Below are 21,113 nucleotides of genomic sequence, written 5' to 3'. Positions count from 1 at the left end.
GGATCTCTGGATCTGTGGTGGAGCTGAGGTGGATCTCTGGTGGGATCTGTGGAGGATCTCTGGATCTGTGGTGGATCTGTGGTGGATCTGTGTTGGGATCAGTGGTGGATCTGTGATGGGATCTGAGGTGGATCAGTGGTGGATCAGTGGAGGATCTGTGGTGGATCAGTGGAGGATCTGTGGTGGATCTGTGGAGGATCTCTGGATCTGAGGTGGATCTGAGAGGGATCTGAGGTGGATCTGAGGTGGATCAGTGGTGGATCTATGATGGATCTATGGTGGGATCAGAGGTGGATCTGTGATGGATCTATGGTGGGATCAGAGGTGGATCTGTGGTGGATCTGTGGTGGATCTGTGGTGGATCTGTGGTGGATCTGAGGTGGGATCAGAGGTGGATCTGTGATGGGATCAGAGGTGGATCTATGATGGATCTATGGTGGGATCAGAGGTGGATCAGAGGTGGATCTGTGGTGGATCTGTGGTGGATCTGTGGTGGATCTGAGGTGGGATCAGAGGTGGATCTGTGGTGGATCTGTGGTGGATCTGTGGTGGATCTGTGGTGGATCTGAGGTAGGATCAGAGGTGGATCAGAGGTGGATCTGTGGTGGATCTGTGGTGGATCTGTGGTGGATCTGTGGTGGATCTGAGGTGGGATCAGAGGTGGATCAGAGGTGGATCTGTGGTGGATCTGTGGTGGATCTGAGGTGGGATCAGAGGTGGATCTGTGGTGGATCTGTGGTGGATCTGTGGTGGATCTGAGGTGGATCTGTGGTGGATCTGTGGAGGATCTCTGGAGGATCTGTGGAGGATCTGAGGTGGATCAGAGGTGGATCTGTGGTGGATCTGATGGATCTCTGGTGGGATCTGTGGTGGATCTGAGGTGGATCTGTGATGGTGGATCTGTGGTGGATCTGATGGATCCCTGGTGGGATCTGTGGAGGATCAGTGGTGGATCTGATGGATCAGTGGTGGATCTGTGATGGATCTCTGGAGGGATCAGAGGAGGATCAGTGGTGGATCTGATGGATCTCTGGTGGGATCTGAGGTGGGATCTGAGGTGGATCTCAGGTGGATCTGAGGTGGATCTGTGATGGGATCTGAGGTGGATCTGAGGTGGATCAGAGGTGGATCAGAGGTGGATCTGTGGTGGATCTGTGGTGGTATCTGAGGTGGATCTGTGATGGGATCTGTGGTGGATCTGAGGTGGATCTGTGGTGGATCTGAGGTGGATCTGTGGTGGATCTGTGATGGGATCTGAGGTGGATCTCTGGATCGGAGGTGGATCAGAGGTGGATCAGAGGTGGATCGGAGGTGGATCTGTGGTGGATCTGTGGTGGATCTGAGGTGGATCTGTGGTTGATCTGTGGTGGATCTGTGATGGGATCTGTGGTGGATCTGAGGTGGATCTGTGGTGGATCTGTGGAGGATCTCTGGAGGATCTGTGGAGGATCTGAGGTGGATCAGAGGTGGATCTGTGGTGGATCTGATGGATCCCTGGTGGATCTGTGGAGGATCTGAGGTGGATCTCTGGTGGGATCTGTGGAGGATCAGTGGTGGATCTGTGATGGATCTCTGGAGGGATCAGAGGAGGATCAGTGGTGGATCTGATGGATGTCTGGTGGGATCTGAGGTGGATCTGTGAAGGATCAGTGGTGGATCAGAGGTGGATCTGAGGTGGATCAGAGGTGGATCTGAGGTGGGATCTGTGGAGGATCTGAGGTGGCTCTGTGGTGGACCCCCTGTGTCCCCGCTGTGTCCCCGCGGTGTCCCCACGGCGTTGGCGTTGTTGTCCCCCCCCCTCAGGACGGGTTTGTGCAGAACGTCCACGTCCCGGTGGTTCGCGTGGACCCGGACGGGCGCTGCGCCGCGATGCTCATCTACGGCACTCGGCTCGTGGTGCTGCCCTTCCGCAGGGACTCCCTCAGCGACGACCACGACGCCCCCCTCAGCGACGGGTGAGCAACCGCCCCACGGCCTGCCCCACGGCCTGCCCCATAGCGACCCATAGCGACCCACGGCCTGACCCATAGGGACCCCCTCTGACCCATAGGGACACCCTCTGACCCATAGGGACTCCCTCAGCGACGACCACGACGCCCCCCTCGCCGACGGGTGAGCAACCGCCCCACGGCCTGCCCCATAGCGACCCATAGCGACCCACGGCCTGACCCATAGGGACACCCTCTGACCCATAGGGACTCCCTCAGCGACGACCACGACGCCCCCCTCGGCGATGGGTGAGCAACCGACCCATAGCGACCCACACCGACCCATAGCGACCCATAGCGACCCATAGAGAGACCCTCTGACCCATAGGGACTCCCTCTGACCCATAGGGACTCCCTCAGCGACGACCACGACGCCCCCCTCGCCGATGGGTGAGGAACTGACCCACGGCCTGCCCCATAGCGACCCACGGCCTGACCCATAGCGACCCATAGCGACCCATAGCCTGACCCACGGCGACCCATAGGGACCCATAGGGACCCATAGGGACACCCTCTGACCCATAGGGACTCCCTCAGCGACGACCACGACGCCCCCCTCGCCGACGGGTCAGCACCTGCCCCACGGCCTGCCCCATAGCGACCCACGGCCTGACCCATAGAGACCCATAGGGACCCATAGGGACCCATAGGGACACCCTCTGACCCATAGGGACTCCCTCAGCGACGACCACGACGCCCCCCTCGCCGACGGGTGAGGAACCGACCCACGGCCTGCCCCATAGCGACCCATAGCGACCCATAGCAACCCACGGCCTGACCCATAGGGACCCATAGAGACCCATAGGGACACCCTCTGACCCATAGAGACTCCCTCAGCGACGACCACAACGCCCCCCTCGGTGATGGGTGAGGAACTGACCCACAGTGACCCATAGCGACCCATAGCGATCCACGGCCTGACCCATAGAGACACCCTCTGACCCATAGAGACACCCTCTGACCCATAGGGACTCCCTCAGCGACGACCACGACGCCCCCCTCGCCGACGGGTGAGCACCTGCCCCACGGCCTGCCCCATAGCGACCCATAGCGACCCATAGAGATACCCTCTGACCCACAGCCTGACCCATAGGGACCCATAGGGACACCCTCTGACCCATAGGGACTCCCTCAGCGACGACCACGACGCCCCCCTCAGCGACGGGTGAGGAACCGACCCATAGCGACTCACGGCTGACCCATACAGACTCACAGCCTGACCCACAGCCTGACCCATAGCGACCCACAGCCTGACCCACAGCCTGACCCATAGCGACCCACAGCCTGACCCATAGCCTGACCCATAGAGACACCCTCTGACCCATAGCGACCCACGGCCTGACTCACAGCCTGCCCCATAGCCTGACCCACAGCCTGACCCATAGCCTGCCCCATAGCCTGACCCACAGCCTGACCCATAGCGACCCATAGAGATCCACAGCATGACCCATAGCGACCCACAGCCTGACCCATAGGGACACCCTCTGACCCATAGAGACGCCCTCCTCACCGACGGGTGAGGCACGGCACCCCCTGCCCCATAGCGACCCACATCCTGACCCATAGCGACCCACGGCTGACCCATAGGGACACCCTCTGACCCATAGGGACGCCCTCCTCACCGATGGGTGACGCACAGCACCCCACACCTGCCCCACATCCTGACCCATAGAAACACCCTCTGACCCATAGAGACCCACACCTGACCCATAGAGACACCCTCTGCCCTACAGCGCCACTGCTGCCCCATGGAGCCACTGCTGCCCCATAGCACCACTGCTGCCCCACAGCGCCACTGCCTGCCCCATAGAGCCACTGCTGCCCCATAGAGCCACTGTCTGCCCCATAGAGCCACTGCTGCCCCATAGAGACACCCTCTGCCCCATAGAGACACTGCTGCCCCATAGAGACACCCTCTGCCCCATAGAGACACCCTCTGCCCCATAGCACCACTGCTGCCCCACAGAGACACCCTCTGCCCCATAGAGACACTGCTGCCCCATAGAGACACTGCTGCCCCATAGAGACACCCTCTGCCCCATAGAGACACCCTCTGCCCCATAGAGACACTGCTGCCCCATAGAGACACCTTCTGCCCCATAGAGCCACTGCTGCCCCACAGAGACACCCTCTGCCCCATAGAGCCACTGCTGCCCCATAGAGACACCCTCTGCCCCATAGAGCCACTGCTGCCCCATAGAGACACCTTCTGCCCCATAGAGCCACTGCTGCCCCACAGAGACACCCTCTGCCCCATAGAGACACCCTCTGCCCCATAGCGCCACTGCTGCCCCACAGAGACACCCTCTGCCCCATAGAGCCACTGCTGCCCCATAGAGACACCCTCTGCCCCATAGAGACACCCTCTGCCCCATAGAGCCACTGCTGCCCCATAGAGACACCTTCTGCCCCATAGAGCCACTGCTGCCCCACAGAGACACTGCTGCCCCATAGCGCGACTTTCTCCCCCCCAAACCCCCCTGTATCCCCCCCAAACCCCACATTTTCTCCCCCCAAACCCCCCTGTGTCCCCCCCAAACCCCACATTCTCCCCCCCAAACCCCACATTCTCTCCCCCAAACCCCACATTCTCTCCCCCAAACCCCACATTCTCCCCCAAACCCCACATTCTCCCCCCAAACCCCACATTCTCCCCCCCCAAACCCCACATTCTCCCCCAAACCCCACATTCTCCCCCAAACCCCACATTCTCTCCCAAACCCCACATTCTCTCCCCCCAAACCCCACATTCTCCCCCCAAACCCCACATTCTCCCCCCAAACCCCACATTCTCCCCCCAAACCCCACATTCTCCCCCCAAACCCCACATTCTCTCCCCAAACCCCACATTCTCTCCCCCAAACCCCACATTCTCTCTCCCCAAACCCCACATTCTCTCCCCCCAAACCCCACATTCTCCCCCCCAAACCCCACATTCTCTCCCCCAAACCCCACATTCTCTCCCCCAAACCCCACATTCTCTCCCAAACCCCACATTCTCTCCCCAAACCCCACATTCTCTCCCCCAAACCCCACATTCTCCCCCAAACCCCACATTCTCTCCCCCAAACCCCACATTCTCTCCCCCCAAACCCCACATTCTCTCCCCCAAACCCCACATTCTCCCCCAAACCCCACATTCTCCCCCAAACCCCACATTCTCTCCCCCAAACCCCACATTCTCTCCCCCCAAACCCCACATTTTCTCCCCCAAACCCCACATTCTCTCCCCCCAAACCCCACATTCTCCCCCAAACCCCACATTCTCCCCCCCAAACCCCACATTCTCTCCCCAAACCCCACATTCTCTCCCCCCAAACCCCACATTCTCCCCCAAACCCCACATTCTCCCCCCCAAACCCCACATTCTCTCCCCAAACCCCACATTCTCTCCCCCAAACCCCACATTCTCCCCCCCAAACCCCACTTTTTCTCCCCCAAACCCCACATTCTCCCCCCCAAACCCCACATTCTCTCCCCAAACCCCACTTTCTCCCCCCCAAACCCCACATTCTCTCCCCCCAAACCCCACATTCTCCCCCCAAACCCCACATTCTCTCCCCCCAAACCCCACATTCTCCCCCAAACCCCACATTCTCCCCCAAACCCCACATTCTCCCCCCCAAACCCCACATTCTCTCCCCAAAACCCCACATTCTCCCCCCAAACCCCACATTCTCTCCCCCAAACCCCACATTCTCCCCCAAACCCCACATTCTCCCCCAAACCCCACATTCTCCCCCCCAAACCCCACATTCTCCCCCAAACCCCACATTCTCTCCCCAAACCCCACATTCTCCCCCCCAAACCCCACATTCTCCCCCCCAAACCCCACATTCTCTCCCCCAAACCCCACATTCTCCCCCCCAAACCCCACATTCTCTCCCCCAAACCCCACATTCTCTCCCCAAACCCCACATTCTCTCCCCCAAACCCCACATTCTCTCCCCCAAACCCCACATTCTCCCCCCAAACCCCACATTCTCTCCCCAAACCCCACATTCTCTCCCCCAAACCCCACATTCTCCCCCCCAAACCCCACATTCTCCCCCCAAACCCCACATTCTCTCCCCAAACCCCACATTCTCTCCCCCAAACCCCACATTCTCTCCCCCAAACCCCACATTCTCTCCCCCAAACCCCACATTCTCCCCCCCAAACCCCACATTCTCCCCCAAACCCCACATTCTCCCCCAAACCCCACATTCTCTCCCCAAACCCCACATTCTCTCCCCCAAACCCCACATTCTCCCCCAAACCCCACATTCTCTCCCCCAAACCCCACATTCTCTCCCCCCAAACCCCACATTCTCTCCCCCAAACCCCACATTCTCCCCCCAAACCCCACATTCTCTCCCTCAAACCCCACATTCTCTCCCCCCAAACCCCACATTCTCCCCCCAAACCCCACATTCTCCCCCAAACCCCACATTCTCCCCCCAAACCCCACATTCTCCCCCAAACCCCACATTCTCCCCCAAACCCCACATTCTCTCCCCCCAAACCCCACATTCTCCCCCCAAACCCCACATTCTCTCCCCCAAACCCCACATTCTCCCCCCCAAACCCCACATTCTCTCCCCCAAACCCCACATTCTCTCCCCCCCAAACCCCACATTCTCTCCCCCAAACCCCACATTCTCCCCCCAAACCCCACATTCTCCCCCAAACCCCACATTCTCCCCCCCAAACCCCACATTCTCCCCCAAACCCCACATTCTCTCCCCCAAACCCCACATTCTCCCCCAAACCCCACATTCTCCCCCCAAACCCCACATTCTCCCCCCCAAACCCCACATTCTCCCCCCCAAACCCCACATTCTCTCCCCCCAAACCCCACATTCTCCCCCCCAAACCCCACTTTTTCTCCCCCAAACCCCACATTCTCCCCCCCAAACCCCACATTCTCCCCCCAAACCCCACATTCTCCCCCAAACCCCACATTCTCTCCCCAAACCCCACATTCTCTCCCCCAAACCCCACATTCTCTCCCCCAAACCCCACATTCTCCCCCCCAAACCCCACATTCTCCCCCAAACCCCACATTCTCCCCCAAACCCCACATTCTCCACCCCCAAACCCCACATTCTCTCCCCCAAACCCCACATTCTCTCCCCCAAACCCCACATTCTCTCCCAAACCCCACATTCTCTCCCCCAAACCCCACATTCTCCCCCAAACCCCACATTCTCTCCCCAAACCCCACATTCTCTCCCCCAAACCCCACATTCTCTCCCCCAAACCCCACATTCTCTCCCAAACCCCACATTCTCCCCCAAACCCCACATTCTCTCCCCCAAACCCCACATTCTCCCCCAAACCCCACATTCTCTCCCCAAACCCCACATTCTCCCCCAAACCCCACATTCTCTCCCCCAAACCCCACATTCTCCCCCCCCAAACCCCACATTCTCTCCCCCCAAACCCCACATTCTCCCCCAAACCCCACATTCTCTCCCCCAAACCCCACATTCTCCCCCCAAACCCCACATTCTCTCCCCCAAACCCCACATTCTCCCCCCAAACCCCACATTCTCTCCCCCCAAACCCCACATTCTCCCCCAAACCCCACATTCTCTCCCCCAAACCCCACATTCTCCCCCCAAACCCCACATTCTCTCCCCCCAAACCCCACATTCTCCCCCAAACCCCACATTCTCTCCCCCAAACCCCACATTCTCTCCCCCAAACCCCACATTCTCCCCCAAACCCCACATTCTCCCCCAAACCCCACATTCTCTCCCCCAAACCCCACATTCTCCCCCAAACCCCACATTCTCTCCCCCAAACCCCACATTCTCTCCCCCAAACCCCACATTCTCCCCCAAACCCCACATTCTCCCCCAAACCCCACATTCTCTCCCCCAAACCCCACATTCTCCCCCCAAACCCCACATTCTCTCCCCCCAAACCCCACATTCTCTCCCCCAAACCCCACATTCTCCCCCAAACCCCACATTCTCTCCCCCAAACCCCACATTCTCCCCCAAACCCCACATTCTCTCCCCCAAACCCCACATTCTCTCCCCCCAAACCCCACATTCTCTCCCCCAAACCCCACATTCTCTCCCCCAAACCCCACATTCTCTCCCCCCAAACCCCACATTCTCTCCCCCCAAACCCCACATTCTCTCCCCCAAACCCCACATTCTCTCCCCCAAACCCCACATTCTCTCCCTCAAACCCCACATTCTCTCCCCCAAACCCCACATTCTCTCCCCCAAACCCCACATTCTCTCCCCCAAACCCCACATTCTCTCCCCCCAAACCCCACATTCTCCCCCAAACCCCACATTCTCTCCCCCCAAACCCCACATTCTCCCCCCCAAACCCCACATTCTCTCCCCCCAAACCCCACATTTTCTCCCCCAAACCCCACATTCTCTCCCCCAAACCCCACATTCTCCCCCAAACCCCACATTCTCTCCCCCCAAACCCCACATTCTCTCCCCCAAACCCCACATTCTCCCCCAAACCCCACATTCTCTCCCCCCAAACCCCACATTCTCCCCCCCCAAACCCCACATTCTCCCCCCCAAACCCCCCTGTGTCCCCCCCAAACCCCACTTTTTCTCCCCCAAACCCCACTTTCTCCCCCCAAACCCCACATTCTCCCCCAAACCCCACATTCTCCCCCCCAAACCCCACATTCTCCCCCCCAAACCCCACTTTTTCTCCCCCAAACCCCACTTTCTCCCCCCCAAACCCCCCTGTGTCCCCCCCAAACCCCCCGTTTTCCCCCCCCAGGCAGAAGTCGAGTTTTCTGCCCTCGTACATCATCGACGTGCGGGAGTTGGACGAGAAGCTGCTCAACATCATCGATATGCAGTTCCTCCACGGCTACTACGAACCCACCCTCCTCATCCTCTTCGAACCCAACCAGACCTGGCCGGGGTGCGCCTGGGGGGCACCGGGGGGGAGAAAGTGGGGTTTGGGGGGGACAATGTGGGGTTTGGGGGGAGAAAATGTGGGGTTTGGGGGAGATAATGTGGGTTTTGGGGGAGAGAAAGTGGGGTTTGGGGGAGAATGTGGGGTTTGGGGGAGAGAATGTGGGGTTTGGGGGGAGAATGTGGGGTTTGGGGGAGAATGTGGGGTTTGGGGGGAGAGAATGTGGGGTTTGGGGGGAGAATGTGGGGTTTGGGGGAGAGAATGTGGGGTTTGGGGGGGAGAATGTGGGGTTTGGGGGAGAATGTGGGGTTTGGGGGAGAGAATGTGGGGTTTGGGGGGAGAATGTGGGGTTTGGGGGAGAGAATGTGGGGTTTGGGGGAGAATGTGGGGTTTGGGGGAGAATGTGGGGTTTGGGGGGAGAGAATGTGGTGTTTAGGGGGAGAATGTGGGGTTTGGGGGAGAGAATGTGGGGTTTGGGGGGAGAGAATGTGGGGTTTGGGGGAGAGAATGTGGGGTTTGGGGGGAGAGAATGTGGGGTTTGGGGGAGAATGTGGGGTTTGGGGGAGAGAATGTGGGGTTTGGGGGGAGAATGTGGGGTTTGGGGGGAGAATGTGGGGTTTGGGGGAGAGAATGTGGGGTTTGGGGGGGAATGTGGGGTTTGGGGGAGAGAATGTGGGGTTTGGGGGGAGAATGTGGGGTTTGGGGGGAGAATGTGGGGTTTGGGGGAGAGAATGTGGGGTTTGGGAGAGAATGTGGGGTTTGGGGGGGGAGAATGTGGGGTTTGGGGGAGAATGTGGGGTTTGGGGGGAGAGAATGTGGGGTTTGGGGGGAGAATGTGGGGTTTGGGGGGAGAGAATGTGGGGTTTGGGGGAGAGAATGTGGGGTTTGGGGGGAGAATGTGGGGTTTGGGGGGGAGAATGTGGGGTTTGGGGGAGAGAATGTGGGGTTTGGGGGGAGAATGTGGGGTTTGGGGGGAGAGAATGTGGGGTTTGGGGGAGAGAATGTGGGGTTTGGTGGGGAGAATGTGGGGTTTGGGGGAGAATGTGGGGTTTGGGGGGGGAGAATGTGGGGTTTGGGGGAGAATGTGGGGTTTGGGGGAGAGAATGTGGGGTTTGGGGGGAAAGAATGTGGGGTTTGGGGGAGAGAATGTGGGGTTTGGGGGGAGAGAATGTGGGGTTTGGGGGGAGAATGTGGGGTTTGGGGGAGAATGTGGGGTTTGAAGGACAGAATGTGGGGTTTGGGGGAGAATGTGGGGTTTGGGGGGGAGAATGTGGGGTTTGGGGAGAGAATGTGGGGTTTGGGGGAGAGAATGTGGGGTTTGGGGGGAGAATGTGGGGTTTGGGGGGAGAGAATGTGCGGTTTGGGGGAGAGAATGTGGGGTTTGGGGGGAGAATGTGGGGTTTGGGGAGAGAATGTGGGGTTTGGGGAGAGAATGTGGGGTTTGGGGGAGAATGTGGGGTTTGGGGGGGAGAGTGTGGGGGTTTGGGGGAGAATGTGGGGTTTGGGGGGAGAATGTGGGGTTTGGGGGGAGAATGTGGGGTTTGGGGGAGAATGTGGGGTTTGGGGGAGAGAATGTGGGGTTTGGGGGGAGAGAATGTGGGGTTTGGGGGAGAATGTGGGGTTTGGGGGGAGAATGTGGGGTTTGGGGGAGAGAATGTGGGGTTTGGGGGGAGAGAATGTGGGGTTTGGGGGAGAATGTGGGGTTTGGGGGGAGAATGTGGGGTTTGGGGGAGAGAATGTGGGGTTTGGGGGAGAATGTGGGGTTTGGGGGAGAGAATGTGGGGTTTGGGGGAGAATGTGGGGTTTGGGGGGAGAATGTGGGGTTTGGGGGGGAGAATGTGGGGGTTTGGGGGAGAATGTGGGGTTTGGGGAGAGAATGTGGGGTTTGGGGGGAGAATGTGGGGTTTGGGGGAGAGAATGTGGGGTTTGGGGGGAGAGAATGTGGGGTTTGGGGGGAGAGAATGTGGGGTTTGGGGGAGAATGTGGGGTTTGGGGGGAGAGAATGTGGGGTTTGGGGGAGAGAATGTGGGGTTTGGGGGGGAGAATGTGGGGTTTGGGGGAGAATGTGGGGTTTGGGGGGAGAGAATGTGGGGTTTGGGGGGAGAATGTGGGGTTTGGGGGAGAGAATGTGGGGTTTGGGGGGGGAGAATGTGGGGTTTGGGGGGAGAGAATGTGGGGTTTGGGGGGAGAGAATGTGGGGTTTGGGAGAGAATGTGGGGTTTGGGGAGAATGTGGGGTTTTGGGGGAGAGAAAGTGGGGTTTGGGGGAGAATGTGGGGTTTGGGGGAGAGAATGTGGGGTTTGGGGGGAGAATGTGGGGTTTGGGGGAGAATGTGGGGTTTGGGGGGAGAGAATGTGGGGTTTAGGGGGAGAATGTGGGGTTTGGGGGAGAGAATGTGGGGTTTGGGGGGGAGAATGTGGGGTTTGGGGGAGAATGTGGGGTTTGGGGGAGAGAATGTGGGGTTTGGGGGGAGAATGTGGGGTTTGGGGGAGAGAATGTGGGGTTTGGGGGAGAATGTGGGGTTTGGGGGAGAATGTGGGGTTTGGGGGGAGAGAATGTGGGGTTTAGGGGGAGAATGTGGGGTTTGGGGGAGAGAATGTGGGGTTTGGGGGGAGAGAATGTGGGGTTTGGGGGAGAGAATGTGGGGTTTGGGGGGAGAGAATGTGGGGTTTGGGGGAGAATGTGGGGTTTGGGGGAGAATGTGGGGTTTGGGGGAGAGAATGTGGGGTTTTGGGGAGAATGTGGGGTTTGGGGGAGAGAATTTGGGGTTTGGGAGGGAGAATGTGGGGTTTGGGGGAGAGAATGTGGGGTTTGGGGGAGAGAATGTGGGGTTTGGGGGGAGAATGTGGGGTTTGGGGGGAGAATGTGGGGTTTGGGGGAGAGAATGTGGGGTTTGGGGGGGAATGTGGGGTTTGGGGGAGAGAATGTGGGGTTTGGGGGGAGAATGTGGGGTTTGGGGGGAGAATGTGGGGTTTGGGGGAGAGAATGTGGGGTTTGGGAGAGAATGTGGGGTTTGGGGGGGGAGAATGTGGGGTTTGGGGGAGAATGTGGGGTTTGGGGGGAGAGAATGTGGGGTTTGGGGGGAGAATGTGGGGTTTGGGGGAGAGAATGTGGGGTTTGGGGGAGAGAATGTGGGGTTTGGGGGGAGAATGTGGGGTTTGGGGGGGAGAATGTGGGGTTTGGGGGAGAGAATGTGGGGTTTGGGGGGAGAATGTGGGGTTTGGGGGGAGAGAATGTGGGGTTTGGGGGAGAGAATGTGGGGTTTGGTGGGGAGAATGTGGGGTTTGGGGGAGAATGTGGGGTTTGGGGGGGGAGAATGTGGGGTTTGGGGGAGAATGTGGGGTTTGGGGGAGAGAATGTGGGGTTTGGGGGAGAGAATGTGGGGTTTGGGGGGAGAATGTGGGGTTTGGGGGAGAATGTGGGGTTTGAAGGACAGAATGTGGGGTTTGGGGGAGAATGTGGGGTTTGGGGGGAGAATGTGGGGTTTGGGGGAGAGAATGTGGGGTTTGGGGGAGAGAATGTGGGGTTTGGGGAGAGAATGTGGGGTTTGGGGGAGAGAATGTGCGGTTTGGGGAGAGAATGTGGGGTTTGGGGGAGAGAATGTGGGGTTTGGGGGGAGAATGTGGGGTTTGGGGGGAGAGAATGTGCGGTTTGGGGGAGAGAATGTGGGGTTTGGGGGGAGAATGTGGGGTTTGGGGAGAGAATGTGGGGTTTGGGGGAGAATGTGGGGTTTGGGGGAGAATGTGGGGTTTGGGGAGAGAATGTGGGGTTTGGGGGAGAGAGTGTGGGGGTTTGGGGGAGAATGTGGGGTTTGGGGGAGAATGTGGGGTTTGGGGGGAGAATGTGGGGTTTGGGGGGGAGAGTGTGGGGGTTTGGGGGAGAATGTGGGGTTTGGGGGGAGAATGTGGGGTTTGGGGGAGAATGTGGGGTTTGGGGGGAGAGAATGTGGGGTTTGGGGGAGAGAATGTGGGGTTTGGGGGGAGAGAATGTGGGGTTTGGGGGAGAATGTGGGGTTTGGGGGGAGAATGTGGGGTTTGGGGGAGAGAATGTGGGGTTTGGGGGGAGAGAATGTGGGGTTTGGGGGAGAATGTGGGGTTTGGGGGGAGAATGTGGGGTTTGGGGGAGAGAATGTGGGGTTTGGGGGAGAATGTGGGGTTTGGGGGAGAGAATGTGGGGTTTGGGGGAGAATGTGGGGTTTGGGGGGAGAATGTGGGGTTTGGGGGGGAGAATGTGGGGGTTTGGGGGAGAATGTGGGGTTTGGGGAGAGAATGTGGGGTTTGGGGGAGAATGTGGGGTTTGGGGGAGAGAATGTGGGGTTTGGGGGGAGAGAATGTGGGGTTTGGGGGGAGAGAATGTGGGGTTTGGGGGAGAATGTGGGGTTTGGGGGGAGAGAATGTGGGGTTTGGGGGAGAGAATGTGGGGTTTGGGGGGGAGAATGTGGGGTTTGGGGGAGAATGTGGGGTTTGGGGGGAGAGAATGTGGGGTTTGGGGGGGAGAATGTGGGGTTTGGGGGAGAGAATGTGGGGTTTGGGGGGGGAGAATGTGGGGTTTGGGGGGAGAGAATGTGGGGTTTGGGGGGAGAGAATGTGGGGTTTGGGGGAGAATGTGGGGTTTGGGGGGGAGAATGTGGGGGTTTGGGGGGAGAATGTGGGGTTTGGGGGGAGAATGTGGGGTTTGGGGGAGAGAATGTGGGGTTTGGGGGGAGAGAATGTGGGGTTTGGGGGGAGAATGTGGGGTTTGGGGGGAGAGAATGTGGGGTTTGGGGGAGAGAATGTGGGGTTTGGGGGGAGAATGTGGGGTTTGGGGGGAGAGAATGTGGGGTTTGGGGGGAGAGAATGTGGGGTTTGGGGGAGAATGTGGGGTTTGGGGGGAGAGAATGTGGGGTTTGGGGGGAGAGAATGTGGGGTTTGGGGGAGAATGTGGGGTTTGGGGGGGAGAATGTGGGGTTTGGGGGAGAGAATGTGGGGTTTGGGGGAGAATGTGGGGTTTGGGGGGAGAATGTGGGGTTTGGGGGGGAGAATGTGGGGTTTGGGGGAGAATGTGGGGTTTGGGGGGAGAATGTGGGGTTTGGGGGAGAGAATGTGGGGTTTGGGGGAGAATGTGGGGTTTGGGGGGAGAATGTGGGGTTTGGGGGGGAGAATGTGGGGTTTGGGGGAGAATGTGGGGTTTGGGGGGAGAATGTGGGGTTTGGGGGAGAATGTGGGGTTTGGGGGAGAGAATGTGGGGTTTGGGGGAGAGAATGTGGGGTTTGGGGAGAGAATGTGGGGTTTGGGGGGGAGAATGTGGGGTTTGGGGGGGGAATGTGGGGTTTGGGGGAGAGAATGTGGGGTTTGGGGGGAGAGAATGTGGGGTTTGGGGGGAGAGAATGTGGGGTTTGGGGGAGAGAATGTGGGGTTTGGGGGGGGAATGTGGGGTTTGGGGGAGAGAATGTGGGGTTTGGGGGAGAATGTGGGGTTTGGGGGGAGAGAATGTGGGGTTTGGGGGGAGAATGTGGGGTTTGGGGGAGAATGTGGGGTTTGGGGGAGAATGTGGGGTTTGGGGGAGAGAATGTGGGGTTTGGGGGGAGAATGTGGGGTTTGGGGGAGAATGTGGGGTTTGGGGGAGAGAATGTGGGGTTTGGGGGAGAATGTGGGGTTTGGGGGAGAGAATGTGGGGTTTGGGGGGAGAATGTGGGGTTTGGGGGGAGAGAATGTGGGGTTTGGGGGGAGAGAATGTGGGGTTTGGGGGAGAGAATGTGGGGTTTGGGGGGAGAATGTGGGGTTTGGGGGAGAGAATGTGGGGTTTGGGGGAGAGAATGTGGGGTTTGGGGGAGAGAATGTGGGGTTTGGGGGGAGAGAATGTGGGGTTTGGGGGGAGAGAATGTGGGGTTTGGGGGGAGAGAATGTGGGGTTTTGGGGGGAGAATGTGGGGTTTGGGGGAGAATGTGGGGTTTGGGGGGAGAGAATGTGGGGTTTGGGGGAGAGAATGTGGGGTTTGGGGGAGAGAATGTGGGGTTTGGGGGAGAGAATGTGGGGTTTGGGGGAGAGAATGTGGGGTTTGGGGGAGAGAATGTGGGGTTTGGGGGAGAATGTGGGGTTTGGGGGAGAGAATGTGGGGTTTGGGGGAGAATGTGGGGTTTGGGGGAGAATGTGGGGTTTGGGGGGAGAGAATGTGGGGTTTGGGGGAGAGAATGTGGGGTTTGGGGGAGAGAATGTGGGGTTTGGGGGGAAAATGTGGGGTTTGGGGGGGAGAGAATGTGGGGTTTGGGGGAGAGAATGTGGGGTTTGGGGGAGAATGTGGGGTTTGGGGGAGAGAATGTGGGGTTTGGGGGGAGAGAATGTGGGGTTTGGGGGAGAGAATGTGGGGTTTGGGGGAGAATGTGGGGTTTGGGGGAGAGAATGTGGGGTTTGGGGGGAGAATGTGGGGTTTGGGGGGAGAGAATGTGGGGTTTGGGGGGAGAGAATGTGGGGTTTGGGGGGAGAATGTGGGGTTTGGGGGGAGAATGTGGGGTTTGGGGGAGAATGTGGGGTTTGGGGGAGAGAATGTGGGGTTTGGGGGGAGAATGTGGGGTTTGGGGGAGAATGTGGGGTTTGGGGGAGAGAATGTGGGGTTTGGGGGAGAATGTGGGGTTTGGGGGAGAGAATGTGGGGTTTGGGGGGAGAATGTGGGGTTTGGGGGGAGAGAATGTGGGGTTTGGGGGAGAGAATGTGGGGTTTGGGGGAGAGAATGTGGGGTTTGGGGGGAGAATGTGGGGTTTGGGGAGAGAATGTGGGGTTTGGGGGAGAATGTGGGGTTTGGGGGGAGAGAATGTGGGGTTTGGGGGGAGAATGTGGGGTTTGGGGGAGAATGTGGGGTTTGGGGGAGAATGTGGGGTTTGGGGGAGAGAATGTGGGGTTTGGGGGGAGAATGTGGGGTTTGGGGGAGAATGTGGGGTTTGGGGGAGAGAATGTGGGGTTTGGGGGAGAATGTGGGGTTTGGGGGAGAATGTGGGGTTTGGGGAGAGAATGTGGGGTTTGGGGGAGAATGTGGGGTTTGGGGGAGAATGTGGGGTTTGGGGGAGAGAATGTGGGGTTTGGGGGGAGAATGTGGGGTTTGGGGGAGAATGTGGGGTTTGGGGGAGAGAATGTGGGGTTTGGGGGGAGAGAATGTGGGGTTTGGGGGAGAGAATGTGGGGTTTGGGGGGAGAATGTGGGGTTTGGGGGAGAGAATGTGGGGTTTGGGGGAGAGAATGTGGGGTTTGGGGGGAGAATGTGGGGTTTGGGGGAGAGAATGTGGGGTTTGGGGGGAGAATGTGGGGTTTGGGGGAGAATGTGGGGTTTGGGGGAGAGAATGTGGGGTTTGGGGGAGAGAATGTGGGGTTTGGGGGAGAATGTGGGGTTTGGGGGAGAGAATGTGGGGTTTGGGGGGAGAATGTGGGGTTTGGGGGAGAATGTGGGGTTTGGGGGAGAGAATGTGGGGTTTGGGGGAGAATGTGGGGTTTGGGGGAGAGAATGTGGGGTTTGGGGGGAGAATGTGGGGTTTGGGGGAGAATGTGGGGTTTGGGGGGAGAATGTGGGGTTTGGGGGAGAATGTGGGGTTTGGGGGAGAGAATGTGGGGTTTGGGGGGAGAGAATGTGGGGTTTGGGGGAGAGAATGTGGGGTTTGGGGGAGAATGTGGGGTTTGGGGGGAGAATGTGGGGTTTGGGGGAGAATGTGGGGTTTGGGGGAGAATGTGGGGTTTGGGGGGAGAGAATGTGGGGTTTGGGGGGAGAGAATGTGGGGTTTGGGGGAGAATGTGGGGTTTGGGGGGAGAGTGTGGGGTTTGGGGGAGAATGTGGGGTTTGGGGGAGAGAATGTGGGGTTTGGGGGGAGAGAATGTGGGGTTTGGGGGAGAATGTGGGGTTTGGGGGGGAGAATGTGGGGTTTGGGGGAGAATGTGGGGTTTGGGGGAGAGAATGTGGGGTTTGGGGGGAGAATGTGGGGTTTGGGGGAGAATGTGGGGTTTGGGGGAGAGAATGTGGGGTTTGGGGGGAGAATGTGGGGTTTGGGGAGAGAATGTGGGGTTTGGGGGAGAATGTGGGGTTTGGGGGAGAGAATGTGGGGTTTGGGGGGGAGAATGTGGGGTTTGGGGAGAGAATGTGGGGTTTGGGGGAGAATGTGGGGTTTGGGGGAGAGAATGTGGGGTTTGGGGGGAGAGAATGTGGGGTTTGGGGGGGAGAATGTGGGGTTTGGGGGGAGAATGTGGGGTTTGGGGGAGAATGTGGGGTTTGGGGGAGAGAATGTGGGGTTTGGGGGAGAGAATGTGGGGTTTGGGGAGAGAATGTGGGGTTTGGGGGGAGAATGTGGGGTTTGGGGGGGAGAGAATGTGGGGTTTGGGGGGAGAATGTGGGGTTTGGGGGAGAGAATGTGGGGTTTGGGGGAGAATGTGGGGTTTGGGGGAGAATGTGGGGTTTGGGGGAGAGAATGTGGGGTTTGGGGGGAGAGAATGTGGGGTTTGGGGGAGAGAATGTGGGGTTTGGGGGGAGAATGTGGGGTTTGGGGGAGAATGTGGGGTTTGGGGGAGAGAATGTGGGGTTTGGGGGGAGAATGTGGGGTTTGGGGAGAGAATGTGGGGTTTGGGGGAGAATGTGGGGTTTGGGGGAGAGAATGTGGGGTTTGGGGGGAGAATGTGGGGTTTGGGGGAGAATGTGGGGTTTGGGGGAGAATGTGGGGTTTGGGGGGAGAATGTGGGGTTTGGGGGAGAGAATGTGGGGTTTGGGGGAGAGAATGTGGGGTTTTGGGGGGGAGAATGTGGGGTTTGGGGGAGAGAATGTGGGGTTTGGGGGGGAGAATGTGGGGTTTGGGGGGGAGAATGTGGGGTTTGGGGGGAGAATGTGGGGTTTGGGGGGAGAATGTGGGGTTTGGGGGAGAATGTGGGGTTTGGGAGAGAATGTGGGGTTTGGGGGGAGAATGTGGGGTTTGGGGGAGAGAATGTGGGGTTTGGGGGGAGAGAATGTGGGGTTTGGGGGAGAATGTGGGGTTTGGGGGGGAGAATGTGGGGTTTGGGGGGAGAGAATGTGGGGTTTGGGGGGAGAGAATGTGGGGTTTGGGGGAGAGAATGTGGGGTTTGGGGGGAGAATGTGGGGTTTGGGGGAGAATGTGGGGTTTGGGGGGAGAATGTGGGGTTTGGGGGAGAGAATGTGGGGTTTGGGGAGAGAATGTGGGGTTTGGGGGAGAATGTGGGGTTTGGGGGGAGAATGTGGGGTTTGGGGGGAGAATGTGGGGTTTGGGGGAGAGAATGTGGGGTTTGGGGGAGAGAATGTGGGGTTTGGGGGAGAATGTGGGGTTTGGGGGAGAGAATGTGGGGTTTGGGGGGAGAATGTGGGGTTTGGGGGAGAATGTGGGGTTTGGGGGGAGAATGTGGGGTTTGGGGGAGAGAATGTGGGGTTTGGGGGGGAGAATGTGGGGTTTGGGGGAGAGAATGTGGGGTTTGGGGGGGAGAATGTGGGGTTTGGGGGGGAGAATGTGGGGTTTGGGGGAGAGAATGTGGGGTTTGGGGGAGAGAATGTGGGGTTTGGGGGGGAGAATGTGGGGTTTGGGGAGAGAATGTGGGGTTTGGGGGGAGAATGTGGGGTTTGGGGGGAGAATGTGGGGTTTGGGGGGAGAATGTGGGGTTTGGGGGGAGAATGTGGGGTTTGGGGGAGAGAATGTGGGGTTTGGGGGAGAGAATGTGGGGTTTGGGGGAGAATGTGGGGTTTGGGGGAGAGAATGTGGGGTTTGGGGGGAGAATGTGGGGTTTGGGGGAGAATGTGGGGTTTGGGGGGAGAATGTGGGGTTTGGGGGAGAGAATGTGGGGTTTGGGGGGGAGAATGTGGGGTTTGGGGGAGAGAATGTGGGGTTTGGGGGGGAGAATGTGGGGTTTGGGGGGGAGAATGTGGGGTTTGGGGGAGAGAATGTGGGGTTTGGGGGAGAGAATGTGGGGTTTGGGGGGGAGAATGTGGGGTTTGGGGGAGAGAATGTGGGGTTTGGGGGGGAGAATGTGGGGTTTGGGGGGAGAATGTGGGGTTTGGGGGGGAGAATGTGGGGTTTGGGGGAGAGAATGTGGGGTTTGGGGGGAGAGAATGTGGGGTTTGGGGGAGAATGTGGGGTTTGGGGGGGAGAATGTGGGGTTTGGGGGGAGAGAATGTGGGGTTTGGGGGAGAGAATGTGGGGTTTGGGGGAGAGAATGTGGGGTTTGGGGGAGAATGTGGGGTTTGGGGGAGAATGTGGGGTTTGGGGGGAGAATGTGGGGTTTGGGGGAGAGAATGTGGGTTTGGGGGGAGAGAATGTGGGGTTTGGGGGAGAGAATGTGGGGTTTGGGGGAGAATGTGGGGTTTGGGGGAGAGAATGTGGGGTTTGGGGGGGAGAATGTGGGGTTTGGGGAGAGAATGTGGGGTTTGGGGGAGAGAATGTGGGGTTTGGGGGGGAGAATGTGGGGTTTGGGGGAGAGAATGTGGGGTTTGGGGGGGAGAATGTGGGGTTTGGGGGGAGAATGTGGGGTTTGGGGGGAGAATGTGGGGTTTGGGGGGAGAATGTGGGGTTTGGGGGAGAGAATGTGGGGTTTGGGGGGAGAGAATGTGGGGTTTGGGGGAGAATGTGGGGTTTTGGGGGGGAGAATGTGGGGTTTGGGGGGGAGAATGTGGGGTTTGGGGGGGAGAATGTGGGGTTTGGGGGAGAATGTGGGGTTTGGGGGAGAGAATGTGGGGTTTGGGGGAGAATGTGGGGTTTGGGGGAGAGAATGTGGGGTTTGGGGGAGAATGTGGGGTTTGGGGGAGAGAATGTGGGGTTTGGGGGAGAATGTGGGGTTTGGGGGGGGAGAATGTGGGGTTTGGGGGAGAATGTGGGGTTTGGGGGGGGAGAATGTGGGGTTTGGGGGAGAATGTGGGGTTTGGGGAGAGAATGTGGGGTTTGGGGGGAGAATGTGGGGTTTGGGGGGGAGAATGTGGGGTTTGGGGGGAGAGAATGGGGTTTGGGGGAGAATGTGGGGTTTGGGGGGAGAGAATGTGGGGTTTGGGGGGAGAATGTGGGGTTTGGGGGAGAATGTGGGGTTTGGGGGAGAGAATGTGGGGTTTGGGGGGAGAGAATGTGGGGTTTGGGGGAGAGAATGTGGGGTTTGGGGGGAGAGAATGTGGGGTTTGGGGGAGAATGTGGGGTTTGGGGGGAGAATGTGGGGTTTGGGGGGAGAGAATGTGGGGTTTGGGGGAGAGAATGTGGGGTTTGGGGGGAGAAAATGTGGGGTTTGGGGGGAGAAAATGTGGGGTTTGGGGGAGAAAGGGGGGTTTGGGGGGGAGAATTTGGGGTTTGGGGGGAGAGAATGTGGGGTTTGGGGGAGAATGTGGGGTCTGGGGGGGAGAATGTGGGGTTTGGGGGGAGAGAATGTGGGGTTTGGGGGAGAATGTGGGGTCTGGGGGGGAGAATGTGGGGTTTGGGGGGAGAGAATGTGGGGTTTGGGGGGGAGAATGTGGGGTTTGGGGGAGAGAATGTGGGGTTTGGGGGGAGAATGTGGGGTTTGGGGGAGAGAATGTGGGGTTTGGGGGAGAGAATGTGGGGTTTGGGGGGGAGAATGTGGGGTTTGGGGGAGAATGTGGGGTTTGGGGGGAGAGAATGTGGGGTTTGGGGGGAGAAAATGTGGGGTTTGGGGGGAGAAAGGGGGGTTTGGGGGGGAGAATGTGGGGTTTGGGGGGGAGAATGTGGGGTTTGGGGGGAGAGAATGTGGGGTTTGGGGGAGAGAATGTGGGGTTTGGGGGGGAGAATGTGGGGTTTGGGGGAGAGAATGTGGGGTTTGGGGGAGAATGTGGGTTTGGGGAGAGAATGTGGGGTTTGGGGGAGAGAATGTGGGGTTTGGGGGGAGAGACTGTGGGGTTTGGGGGAGAGAATGTGGGGTTTGGGGGAGAATGTGGGGTTTGGGGGAGAGAATGTGGGGTTTGGGGAGAGAATGTGGGGTTTGGGGGAGAGAATGTGGGGTTTGGGGGGGAGAATGTGGGGTTTGGGGGAGAGAATGTGGGGTTTGGGGGGGAGAATGTGGGGTTTGGGGGGAGAGAATGTGGGGTTTGGGGGAGAGAATGTGGGGTTTGGGGGGAGAGAATGTGGGGTTTGGGGGAGAGAATGTGGGGTTTTGGGGGAGAGAATGTGGGGTTTGGGGGGAGAGAATGTGGGGTTTGGGGGGAGAGAATGTGGGGTTTGGGGGAGAATGTGGGGTTTGGGGGAGAGAATGTGGGGTTTGGGGGAGAGAATGTGGGGTTTGGGGGAGAGAATGTGGGG

At 58.9% G+C, this 21,113-nt stretch overlaps 1 protein-coding gene across 1 annotated transcript in view; it reads left to right on the top strand.

Moving 5' to 3' along the window:
* The window catches only part of LOC128851474 (cleavage and polyadenylation specificity factor subunit 1-like), a 53,177-nt gene that overhangs the window by 30,959 nt on the left and 1,105 nt on the right, over positions 1-21,113 (top strand). The window contains exons 6-7 of the mRNA XM_054060568.1: positions 1,804-1,955; positions 8,736-8,882. Coding sequence (XP_053916543.1) covers positions 1,804-1,955; positions 8,736-8,882 — 299 coding nt within the window. The remainder of the gene's footprint in view (positions 1-1,803; positions 1,956-8,735; positions 8,883-21,113) is intronic.

Source organism: Cuculus canorus, chromosome 2 (assembly GCF_017976375.1).
Source record: "Cuculus canorus isolate bCucCan1 chromosome 2, bCucCan1.pri, whole genome shotgun sequence".
NCBI classification, from domain to species: Eukaryota; Metazoa; Chordata; class Aves; order Cuculiformes; family Cuculidae; genus Cuculus; species Cuculus canorus.
This window is presented reverse-complemented; position numbering and strand designations above follow the sequence as displayed.